This window comes from Boleophthalmus pectinirostris, unplaced genomic scaffold, assembly GCF_026225935.1.
Source record: "Boleophthalmus pectinirostris isolate CB_2022bp ecotype Guang Dong unplaced genomic scaffold, ASM2622593v1 HiC_scaffold_6, whole genome shotgun sequence".
NCBI classification, from domain to species: domain Eukaryota; kingdom Metazoa; phylum Chordata; class Actinopteri; order Gobiiformes; family Gobiidae; genus Boleophthalmus; species Boleophthalmus pectinirostris.
Genome location: NW_026571447.1, coordinates 33,039,353 through 33,052,609, shown reverse-complemented (window position 1 = coordinate 33,052,609; position 13,257 = coordinate 33,039,353). Strand labels below are relative to the sequence as shown.

Here is a 13,257-nt window from a genome sequence, read left to right as displayed (position 1 = left end):
TTTATTATATTATATTGTTATGTGTGAGGTACTGTGTCCAAATAGTTTCTCCTTTGGATCAATAAAGTTCGTCGAAGTCTAAAATACACATCAAGGTCGTTTTCATATTCAAGTCGAACCAAGTGGAGCTCTGATTTAGACTCGGTTTGGTCCTATTCTAATCCTGGTTTAGTCTTGGAACAAAACTGGTACTCAACCCTGGAAATAAACCTGGACCAGACCATTTCTGACGTGAATTCAGCCATAATGAGTCACATCGTCAATCCCCAACCTATGGAGACCCAGTTTATACCAGCAGAATCAAAATATCTGCAATCAATAAATGTTAACAAAACCAACCACAGATTTTTCAACAGCAATGTTTAATATTTACACAAAAGAAATACAAATTGCTTTAACAAAAACGTCGCCCTGAAGTCTTCAATGTTAAGGTACAAATATACAGTACTAACAGATACAAAAGCATATGAAATAAAGGAGTCCATTTGGGGTAGTGGGGTCCAGCCGGCTCTGAGACAGTGGCAGAGCTGCTTAAGTCGTGCCTGTATGAGGGGACTTACACTGGGCCTTATTGATCCTCCTCGATGAGTGAAGTCCAGGCATTAGTTCCAGCAGGGTGAGTAGACCGCTGTCTGTGAGCCACTCTGCCGGGCTACATGGCAGGGCTGAGTGGAGCTGGGATGTGCACTTTTGATTTTGATCTCCCCAACATCACTTCTATTGACCGCCGCGCCGTCCTGTGCTTTACTCGCTGAGAGAAGTACTTGCAGAGGCCTAGCTGGGAGCCCGGACACAGCCGTGGTTGCGTTATCCGCGGAGCTGTTGACAAGGCTGTGATGATGAATCTTCCATGGTCTAGTGATGCCTGGCCCTAATCACGCCTGTCATCTGCCGGCCACTGCTGTATCCACTGACCACCGCAATCACAAGGCAGGTTATCATGGTACAGAGCTCAGACCCCTAATGTTTGTGATCCAGAGTTACACTTTAAAGTTGGACACGAATCTTCTCTTGGAAAACCCCATTTGTACTGGTCAAAATCAGATTTCTCGAACATCTGAACTTTTCTTTGGCAGATTTTTTTTTTTTCAGTTCATATTTAAAACTGGCACTTTACATTAACTTATAATAAGGTTATGTTGTTTATTACAAATTAAACAGAAATATGTGTTAGTATTTTATCTAGTTTTTGTATTTTAATAGTCTTGATATTCAAATACTAACAACTTGAAAATATATTAATAATATATTTTGTCATGATAAAACATTGACCCTTCAAAGTGATTTTGTACAAAAAAAGCACCGGTGCAAATAATTTAATCATCTAGACAATTTGAATTATTAGCAAATTATTATTTATGGCTATTAAAGAGCATCTGAAATTGTCTCACTGAAAGGCATCTTTAACAAAATGAGATGGTAAGTGCTGCCATCTAGTGGTTACTCAACAGACTGAAACAATGGCGTCTAAACAGGCCTGACAAAAGTCCACAGCATTATTTATTCTTGACCTCCTTCCCTGTTAGTGTGTCTGGTTTCTACACAGTGCAGCGCGTGTGTGACTTCTGACCCTGCTCCGGCTCTGCGTGCGGCTCTTTCTCGGCCCTAAGCACACGACAGCCCTCCTCGTAGTCGTCCTGGTCCACGCTGATGAGCAGCCTCACGCCCTCGCTCCCCGCCGCGCTCCTCAGCGAGTCTGTGATGAAGACCCCCTTGAGCGCCTCCAGCAAAGCCCCGCTCAGGTAGTCCGTCCAGAACGCGTGCAGGTTGTCCAGCTCCGTGAACTTGATGTCGCACACGATGGAGCCCAGGTTTCTGGACCTCAGCACCGAGCTGGCCTGACTGAACAGCTCAAACTGACGCTCCAGGGGCTGCCGCTTGTCCGAGGCCACGCCGTTACGTAGAGCCGACTCGTGCTCCAGGTACTCGGCCCGCACACGCAGTCGCACGTCTGAGAAAAGACAGGCAGGAGGGAAGAGAGAGGCAGGAGAGAGAACAAAGAGCGGGAGAGAGGAGGAGACAAAGGAGGGAAGAGCCAAGAAACAAAACTAACATTAGACTCACCAAAAAAACCTAAAGATGTGGGCAAGTCAAAACACTCACAGTAATTCAGTACAGAAATACAAAGAGCTTAAGAGCATCAGGGAGTTTTTTTTTTTTTTTTAAAGGAACTCTTCTCAATGACGTCACTTCTAAAATACTTTGCATATTTTGCATTAGGGCCAGGCATAAACGCAAATATTCAGCAGGGGAGAAGTAAACGTTTCAATTGAACTGGTGCAGCATTGGGCTCTTTCAGAACATTTTGGAGCAAAAAGCAATCTCCTCACACTTAAAGAATTTCAGATTTTAAAGCTCCTCACATGAAAACTTGGTGTTCACCCTGTTTGTCGCATATGTAGTAGTAGTATGGACTTATCAACGGGCCGGACACTGGTGGAAAGTTAGGCTCTGCAGTGCGTCCTTATATGTGGGATTAGTTAGACTGGGCAAAGGCAGGGGGCTGCTGGAGTCTCGCAGTATCAGGTTTGGTGGTCATGCAACAGCACAGCGAGAAAGATCAGAGGATACATACTGTCCTGAGCCAAAGCTCGGCTGAGATCCTCCTCAATATTCAGGAGCTCCGAGAGGAACCAGCGACTGTCGACTGCTGCAACAAAGATCTGCCCCTCAGCCTTCCAGGTGAAATAGTAACCATTACAATCAGGTACAGCATGTTCTTATGCTAGACAGTCTTTTAAAGATGTCCTTATACGTCTAAGTTTATGCATTTCACAGGAAACAGCTACTTTTTCTACAGAATTAGCTGAGAATGTGAAATATTAAACCTGGGTAATTGTGGCAAATTCAGTGAATATACACTTATGGAATAGATCTGCATTAGAAAGCCAAAAAACACCAGTGTCTTCATAAAAACTTTTAAAAAATGTAATTACTTATTTTTAAAAGGAAATCTGCAATAAAAACATTACAAAATGGAGTTAAAAAAATAAAATCAGACCTTAAGGCCTTTGGCAGTTTTGCTGTGTCATATTTGTGTGGCTCTGACAAGGAGTCACTGTAACAGCCAAAAGCTATTTCCGTATTTAGCAGTAGCAGGTCACTGGTATTGTATAAATAATGGGAGTTCTAACAGTATAACCTTGCGGCTCATTACATCAAGGCCTAGAGCTACAATAAATACCTGGCCTTTATGTAATTGCTGTATTTATGGATCCATCCCATTTGGTAGTGCACACGATGGAGCTCGAGATAGTGGCACAGAGGAGAGGGCCATTTAAAACCACTGGAACACAGCGATAGTCATTTTGTTAGGGTTACAGAGCACTTCACGCTTCATCAGACACAGAGACATCCACTTAGACAGGACATTAGGAAGCACAGCTTTCATTTTCTCTTTAAAACGCCTGGTCCGTTTGGCTTCCTCCAACTCACAGAATAGCAAAAAAAACTTAAGTACCCATTTACGAGGAGTCACTTGGCATGGAGAGCTTCAACTCTTTATCGATCCATTTTTCTGCTCAACCACTGAGTGAGTGAGGAGTTGGGGAGTGCAGAGAGGAGCGGCCAGAGCCCTCTCTGTCTCCTACAACATTCACTCAGGAGTTTGAACCCTTTTGCGTAGTGTGAGCGTTTAGAGTTCTCTTGGTGTGTGCGCATACGGTGTCCTGACACACCGTTGGTCTTTTACTGCGAATAGAGAAGGGAGACAAGAGAAAAGCACAGGTGGGTTGGACATCGGACGACTTTATATGATAGCACTTTTCAGAGTTGCTAAAAATAGTTGAGACGTCGCGGGTTCAAAGCATTTCCTGGTCCTCATCGGACAAACAAAGCACTCAAGAGGAACAGAGAAAAACATTCTGTTCTCCAAACATTCATTCAGGAAATAACAGAAACAGAGAATCTCTTAGCCCTCAGGAAGCTCTACAAAAGTCATTGGTTGTTGTTCTGCGTCTAGAACATATTGAGATCAACCATAGACAACAAGAAACTATGTTTAAAAAAGACCTTCAACATGCCATGAGTTATGAAGCATCAGTGTAAGGCTCATCTTAACATGAGTGCACAAGGTGCCTCTTATTTCAGAAGATGTTTGGTGAAGATGTTTGAAGCATAGAAACAGCTCCTCATAGACACATTATAACAGTGAATGGGCAAAAGTGGTTTGTTTGTCCGAGCTCGGAGTGCGCTGATGCTAAATCGTGACGTCAACTCTGAAAAGCACCATTAGGCACAGCACAAACTCTCCTCAGTTTTAATGAACTTTGATTTTACAATTTCTATTTGCTCTGTCTTATACACTCTATTAGCTCTGGTACTTTTCCTATTTGGAAATGGATTTTTAACACTTGAAATTGTATACATTTCTCTGTTTAAAAGGTGAGGAGCAGTGTCCAACAGTGAATCATGATTCTCTTTCTGTGGTTGTGGAGCTTACACACACATGAGGTTTAGCAACAGAAGCAGGTATTCTTCTGGCACTTAGTAGCTCATTCTGACTGTTATTTAACATGAACACATTTCTACTTAAGCTCATTTATGCTCTACGTTCGAAACGCACACGGATACATGAGGGGCTTCTGTCCGTCAGTTTGTCCCTTTCCCCAGACCTCGCTGATGTGCTAACCGTTGGGGACTGTAGTGAACACAGCTCAACCAGAGAGGCAGAACTTTTTTCACTAGAACTATTGTTTCTTTCTTCTGTTTTGGTAACCTCCTCAACAGACTTTGAACGCCCACTGGTGGTCGTTTTACAGAACAGACTTGGCAGCTGGAAACGGATTCCAGGATGGATCTGTTAACGTACGAAATGGGAGCATAAATGAGCCTTTAAACATTATCAAACATTACACTGAATGGCCTTTTTCATGAGACACTTGTAGCTCAAGGACTGGTTTAAAAGGACTACAGTGACTGCACTTTGGGTGTGACCACTTTGACAGACACAGACCTGGAGACTGCACAATAGAGACCATCTGAAAATGACTAATCTAATTAAAAAAAACAAAACAAAACAAAAAAACTCCAGGTTACTGAAAGATTCAAACTAGTTTTGATTTGCTTAAAAGATGCACTATGTAACTTCTCTTGTCAAGGCTCTTTTCTCCACAGATGTTATTATTTTGCCTTGAAATAGTCCACAGTATGACACCGTCTCCATGGGGATAAGCACGTAACGCCACAGAGCTGAGATACAGGTCAGATCAGTGGAAAGGCGAGCCCCCCTCACAATAAGAATGCATGATTTTAGTTATTTTTTTAGCTAAAAACCCACCCAAATATTCTTAATAAATGCAATATTGAGAAGTTTAGAGCAATACTGTGGAAAATTCCCATAAAATGATAACATCTGCACCAGAGAAATTAAACAGTGCACTTTTAATTGTATCCAAACATCACATTTGAGTCAAAGCTTACACAAAATCATGCTTTTGTGGTGCTAAATTATTCTTGAACTGACTTTAGAGGGAACAGGGCGCTAATGTACAAGTGATAATCAATGTAAGGAGAGCACAGTGGCAGCCCCTCCCTGCTGAACAAGGAGGAGAGCCGGTTTACCTTCGGCACGGCCCAAAGCAGTGAGCGAGCATGTGAAACCCAGTGTACGCACAGAGACTGTTTTGAACTGTTCCTCAGTCTCGATCTGTTCTCCGAATATTCGATCACTGTGAGTCACTGTGGAGTCAACCTGAAGGGATCAGATGTGGGGTCAAGACAGCAACACGTGGACAGGCACATTTCATCTCAAGAGCTAAGAGCGGCTGTCTCCTTTGTTAGGTCATTTACGGAGCCAGAATCAAGCTTATGTCGTAATAACATGGCAAGATAAGCAGTTCACACAATGGGCAGCTGATGTTAGGACTTTACAAACTGGACTGGACTTATTTAGCTCGTATTTTTCAAAAGTACGTATAGAAACAGGAGGGCAGTAGTGTACAAAGCAACTCCTTCTTATCATTGTATCCAGTTATATTGAGCTTTAAAGTTGACTTTACTCATAGCAAGGCTTTAAGTTACTGTATCTAGCAGTTAGGGATGTAACAAAAAAAAGCCTGATATTACAATAAAATAAAATTTATGGACTTATTTTTACTTTATTGTGCTGCAAAAGACAAAAAAAGTGCATAGAAGGAACACAGGGAATCCGTGTAACATTCATTCATTCGTTTTTCAATATAAAACCAAAAAAAACCCCAACTATTTTCTTCATTATTTGTCTCCAAAACCAAAATGAAAAAAACAACAACAAAACAAAAAAAAACAGATAACGATTTGCTTTTTCAGTTTTCAATTTTGTGTTTAAATGAATAATGGAAAAAACGGATAATGACCGTTTCCCGTTTACATGACTTAAACTGAGATGCCGGACTGAACCAGGACTGAACCCGTCTCAGTCCCCGTCTCAGTCCCCGTCTCAGTCCCCGTCTCAGTCCCCGTCTCAGTCCCCGTCTCAGTCCCCGTCTCAGTCCAGTCCAGTCTCGTCCCAGTCTCATTTCTGGTCTCGGTCCCAGTCTCATTTCTGGTCTCGGTCCCAGTCTCATTTCTGGTCTCGGTCCCCGTCTCCGTCCCCCTCTCCGTCCCCGTCTCTTTTCTGGTCTCGGTCCCAGTCTCATTTCTGGTCTCGGTCCCCGTCTCTGTCTCGTCCCAGTCTCATTTCTGTCTCGTCCCGGTCCCGGTCCTTTCTGTCTCGGTCCCTCTCGGTCCCGGTCTCATTTCTGGTCTCGGTCCCCGTCTCCGTCTCCGTCTCTTTCCCGGTCTCTGTCCCCGTCTCAGTTTAAGTCACAGAAACGGGAAACGGTCATTATCCGTTTTTTCCATTTTTCATTTAAACACAAAATTGAAAACTGAAAAAACAAATCGTTATCTGTTTTTTCATTTTTGTTTTGGAGACAAATAAAAGAAGATTTCTTTTTGTTTGTTTTGTTTTCTTATTTTTGGTTTTATTTTCAAAAACGAATGAACGAATGACACAAGGATTACAGGGAACAGCTTTTAGTTTTAAAATCCAAATCTTTTAATATGAAACATGAATAAGCAGCAGCACTGAAGGTTCGTCAAGGTCACAGAGAGAAATATCAGCTGAATAATGTGATCTGGATATTGTTACATCCGTAGCAGCTAAAAATAGTGGCTTCAAGAGGTGAAGATGAGAAGGATGAGAAACAGATATGGCGACAGAATCTCCAGTCATTTTAAGCAACAGTTACATCTGAAATCCAAGTCATGTAAACTCATTGCGAGTTTGAAATCCTGTTAGTGAGATCATTGGAATTTTTGGATGTAAAAATCAAAGAGTAAAGCGCTCGAGTTTAGTGGCAGTGTTTTCAAACACGAGATCTCACAAACCCTTTAACGGCAGCCTCATATTTTGAAATGCGTCACGTGAACCTGGGTAGGGCTGGGTACGTTTAAAAGAGTGTCCTACCTACAAAAAAAGTTTTAAAAAAATAATTTGACTTATAACAGATAAAATGTGAAAGCTAAGGCAGCTCGTAGGGTCAAAATAAGCCATGTGGGTCTAATCAAAGTGTTACAATTGCTAAAAATGTGATAGGGAAGTAATAGTAATAATATTGGGCTGCTACAAACTGTTAGTCCTGTTATTAAACTTATTAAGACTGTGAAAAAAAAAAAAAATAGTGAATTTTAACATTACGATTAGGGCCCGACCGATATGGATTTTGTTGTGGCCGATATGAAACCAATAAAATGGGAGTTGGAGCTGCCGATATATTTAGTGATGTAAAAATTCACAGTAAATCTTGAATTGTTTAAAAAAACTTAGGTTTGGCTCTAGTGGATTTTAATTTGGCTTTATTTAGGCAACATTTATTCTTATTCTGACTCTTTGCATCATATTTACAGACAGTAGATTGGCCTAATGGCATTTTTACATCACTTTCTAGCAGCCAGTGCTGGGTATTGGTTTGGTGCAAGCAGGACTAAACCAGAACTGAACCATTACTGAAAAAGGACTAAACCAGGACTAAAACAGATCTAAACCATGTATAGAACAGGGCTAAACCAGAACTGAACCAAGACTGAGTGTCGGGACTTGGTCTTTATCTCTCTCCCTCTCTCGACCCCAAGATTAGTCCTGGTTTATTTATTTTATGCTGAACTACACCCAAACATGCACGTTTTTTCTATCCTATACACACGCAGACTTCTGAAAGTTTCGTTTTCAGCCACTGCCGCTGTCAAACTACCACGAGTCTGCACACGACGTGGAGAGAAAAAAAGTGAGAGAAAGAGAAAACACGGCTCCCAGTAAGAAGCAGGCTCCCATTGTTCGATTCAAAGAGCCGGATCTAAGAGCCGCTTCGTTCGCGACCGACCCATCACTAGTAAAGAAACTACTGCTATTAGCCTTTACCCATAAATGCTGCGCGGCGCGGTAATTCATAGACCAGAGTCTAAGATTTATAACGACATATAACATGTGCACGTGAAATATCGGCCCATATCGACTGATAGTATTGGTCGGGCTCTAAATACGAGTCTGTTTTGTTAATGCGGGAAAAACAAAAAAGTACTAGTATCTTTATTTATTTTTATTTTTTTTTGTACCCAGCCCTACATCATCCAGAACAACATGTTTTTCACATTTTTACAGGGCGCCCGAGGGACGTCTGGAGTAGAAGACTGTGTTTTACATATCTTGTGTAATGACATGACGGAGTTAAAGAATGCAGTAAACATGCACATGGACAAAGTATGCGCCACAAGAGCACAACAGCAATTTTAAATACTCAGATTATTTGATAAATGTGATGGAAAAATATGAGAAAATAAAACAAAGAGTGCAGTAATAGAGTGTAGTAATCAGGTGTGTAAAATGACGACATGCAGAAAAGAAATGTGTTTAAAGACAAACATAAATGAAGGTTTGGTTCTTACCACAGGAGAGGCTCTTTGGGGCCGGAGGAGGTGGAGGCTGGCTCGGTTTGGTAGTTTTCTTGGGCTTTCGGTACCAGCCGTTCCCCCTTCCTCCGTCGCTTCTGGGCAGGTGCAACAGGGACAGGAGAGTACAAACCTAACAGAGCACATGGACGCAGAGAGAATGAAGATCAGAGGCCCTGTGACTAATTATGAACGACTGGTGTTAGATAGTCAGGTCCAGAGGGAAGGTCTGCGGTGATTCGTCATTAAAAAGCTTTTTATTATTATTATTTATTTATTTATTTTGGTCACAGGTACATTTTGACATTAATTCACAGACAGTCATATTTAACATACACAGACCGAAAAGGTGTAGGCTGAAGCTTAAGCTTATTCTGCCTTTACCCTTTATTCCTTTATCAGAGCTTCATCTTAACACCAGTTCATCTTCATAAATACAGCAAGAGGAAACAAACAAATCAGAAACAGAACAACAACGTCCTACAGCACAAACTATCATATTTCATGTATCTGTCCAGAGTTAAACATTTAAACTTCTTTATAAAGTGAAAGAGACTGGTGCACAATTTTAGGTTTTCTGTACAGTTGTTCCAGAGCTCCACCCCTTTAACAGATACACAAAATTTCATAATGTTTGTTCTGCTTTTCTTTTTGATAACCATGGCCGTGCCTCTGAGCTCAAATTGGCTCTTTCAGATTTTGAACATGTTCTGTAAAGATTATTGTTTACTTTGAACATGATTTTCAGAGTATAAAGGTCGACTAAATCATAAAAAAGTGATGACGTTTAGAAACTAGAAAACTACGGACAGAGTTAAAGTCATAATAATCACAAACCATTTTGACTCATGAGAGAAGATCTGCTAAACCCGCCTCTTGTTTAGCTCTGATGATGAACCATGACAGAAAACTGTCTGAGAAACTGGTTATGGGAAGTTGTTTCTACATCATTTTCATCAAACTCCACCCGCGTAATCACTTCTTTCACTCCAATGTTTAACCACGACAGAAAAACAACTGCCTAAAATGATCAGATAGTAATTTTCACATAGTTCTCATCCAACATTGTGCCAGATTGTAAAAAAATACTGTCACCCGTCAAAGTATTTCTTTAAAAAGTCAGGTACAGGACCTTTCACAGAAGTATTTGGCTAAACAAAATGTGTACAGTTTAATCCGGTTACCTGATCTCCCCTGTTGAGTGAAAGAAGAAAGAGGCATTTCAGTTGCTCTGCAGGTTTGGGGCAGTCCTGAGGAAAACATCAGCTCTTTATGATCTGCTCCATGCCAGTGTCGGAATCTCTCTGGGGAAACTTAACACACAGACACAACATACTCTAAATATCCTCTTTTTAAAAAGTCCTTTGTCCTTTGTTAGGACACTTTAGACTTCTACTGGAACAGTTCAGATAAGAATAAAAACAGAAGCTGCTGAAGCTAAATTTGCATCTTGATGTAGGTCATTTGAGTGAACAATTAGTCAGAACGAAGTAGTTTGGTGAAATTGCATGGACTTTGAAAACAAGGAGGGCACTTCCTAGATAAGAGTCCTACATATTAGGATTGTTTAAATAATAAAAAAAAAAGTTAAAATCTGATATGAACTGATATTACAACTACTATCTATGGTAAAAATACCAAAAACATAGAAGTATTTCTAATCTAAACTGAACCTATCCAGGAATGTTTTAGTCTGGTGTTTATCAAAACTAGATCAAAACACAATTTAAAACTTCATTTTATAGTACTAAAATGTCTGTTTATTATCATTAGGGTATCAAGATCTATATCAGTGTCAGAGTGTCAGACTTTGTCCTTAGTATAGAATTTTTAGTACTGTGACAGCACTAGAATGTATTGATTCAGAAATTGGATCTAAGCATTGTAAACTCCAGAGAGGGCCGTGGAGCCAAATATGCTGGCTTACTCGGCTTACTCAAATCAACATTCTAGGTATGTGAGAAAACTGCATTACATCCTGCAAAAAAAAGGTTAAAAAAGTAAAATTAGCAGAATACACATTTACACGTCTCACCTGTCCTCCTTCTCTTGTGAGACACAAAGGGGAGCAGGTCATGGCGGGTCAGGACTCGGAGCAGCTGTAGCAGTGGTTCCAGGTTTCCCTCACTGATGTACCCTCTATTCTCCAGCTCCAACAACAATTCAAGGCCACTTTTGGGCTTATGAGAGGCAAACAACGGCTGTGGGGACGAGCTAGTGTTAAGTCGTCGCCACAGGTTTAAAAGCTGAGGACTGGGCTGCACTCCTGCGTCATCCGGATCGTCCTCGCTCGGCTCCACTGTCCACCCTGCTGGATCAAGTGGGTGTTGCACCGTATACGTTTCATTTAAAAAAAATGAAAGTACCTCTATGTCAGTCTCAGTCAACTGAGAACCAACTATTTCAAAAACCTCATGAAGCGACAGCAGGCCGTAGTAATCGAGGCACTCGTTTTCATCCCAGCAGTGAAGACCCCTGAACGGATAACGCAACTGATGTGCTACGGCCATGATCAGGGATAAACTTCTTCCCAACCTCCTAAATCTGCAAAAAAGATAACCAAATTTTATGCAAATATAAGATAATGTGCAATATGTTTTTCCTCTTGTCCTGACCTGTTTAAAATAAACTGAAATGAAATATAACAAGTTAAAAACATCCATAGAAAATTGCATCAGGCGAGTTGTTTTGTTTATTACACTGACAACACAGTATGGATATCAACATTATCAAAGTTAATCAATAATCATGATTGATCAGTACACCAGATAATTGAAAGAACTAAAAATAGAAGCAAAAATGGCTGGTTATATATTAAATACTGGGAATTATTAATGAATATTGACTATGAGCATAACTAAAACTGTGAAATCAATAACCATAACACTAACTGTGAATAATCGGGACATTGAAATTTGATATATAGCTAGTAAAGAAGAATGTCAGTCTTTCCCCATGAATAGAGGAAACTATGGTGGCTCTCCATGCAATAATTGTCCTTCAAAGTCTAAAAACAATCAGAAAGCAAATCTGTTTTTATGATTCCTTATATTATAATTAAACATATAAAAGGTAAAGCATCTACTTTTCAGAAATGGCACAGAAAAAAAAACATATGGAAGCAACAAAAACAACCAAGTTGTCCAGAAATAACCTCAAATTATGAAGATATTTTGCGCATTTCTGTAAACAGCTGTCTGCCTGTTTTAGCTTGCATAGGTCATCAGAAGGTGTCAAATAGCCTCTGTATTTGTAGAAAAGACTAGAAAGTGTTGTTGCTAAGCGTAATCTGTTGTTTATGTTGAGCTAAATCGTTCCCTGTGCTATTCGCATGGAGCTAACGCAGACTTGGCTCACCTCTTTTCCCCTCGACGTCTTCCTTGTCTCGTGTCAGCGCGTAAAAACGTCCTGCCCACGGTCCTACAGTATCTTTAAAGGCAGCTGTTTGTTAAAAAATTATAACCATATGTTTCTTTGTTCCTCCTATTGGCGGTGCAGTAAAACAGGCTGATGCGAATTACCCCGAGGCCCGTGCGGAGTTACGTAACCAGTCACGTTTCCTTCTCTGAGGACAAAAAAAAAAACACACAAGAGACATACGATTATGACAAGCTTTTGCACCATATAACAACACCAAATCGACACATATACGCAATCTGCACGAATAAACACACGTAATAATGGTTTGTTTAGGATTACCAAGCGATATTTGATGGTAAAGTAACGGTCGCAAAAGCAACAATGTCCTAAACCGTCGTAAATCATGTCATGGCACTTTACGCAAAAAATCGTAGCGTTTGCGGTAAATCTACGACCTTAAAATTATTACAATAAACGCTATGTGAAAGATTTAAAGCGGATTTATGCACCGACCTTTGTTTCCTGAGTAGATGTTCTAGCAAATACGAAAAGACTGCGGTGACAGCAGATATTCGCACCAATCAGAGCGCGAGGTGGGTGTTTACAAAACGCAAGCGACATCCCCCCGCAACCAGCACGGACAAGACACACGCACAAGAATCTGTGTCACTCGTTCATTCGTTTTTCAATATAAAACTAAAAATAAGAAAATGAAAAAAAATAAATAAATATATATAATAAAATATAATATAATATATATATATATATATATATATATATATATATATATATATATATATATATATATATATATATATATATATATACACACCCTGCACATAACTGCAGGGTGTAAGATGCTGGCAGGGAAAGCATACATGGAGCGACATAACCAACCAGACATAGTGGTGGTGGATAAGAAACAGAGCAGAGCCGTGGTGGTTGACATCGCAATACCAAGCGATGGTAATATCAGGAAAAAGGAACACG

General features: G+C 40.4%; 1 protein-coding gene across 1 annotated transcript; it reads right to left on the bottom strand.

The window, feature by feature from the left end:
* Nucleotides 1-345: 345 nt before the first annotated feature.
* dedd1 (death effector domain-containing 1) lies at nucleotides 346-12,844 on the bottom strand. The gene is given in 7 exon segments (XM_020940590.2): nucleotides 346-1,951; nucleotides 8,905-8,993; nucleotides 8,995-9,040; nucleotides 10,092-10,220; nucleotides 10,943-11,451; nucleotides 12,265-12,472; nucleotides 12,781-12,844. Coding segments are annotated over 5 exon segments (1,152 nt in total). The 5' UTR covers nucleotides 11,418-11,451; nucleotides 12,265-12,472; nucleotides 12,781-12,844; the 3' UTR covers nucleotides 346-1,538.
* Between the last annotated feature and the right edge of the window lie 413 nt (nucleotides 12,845-13,257).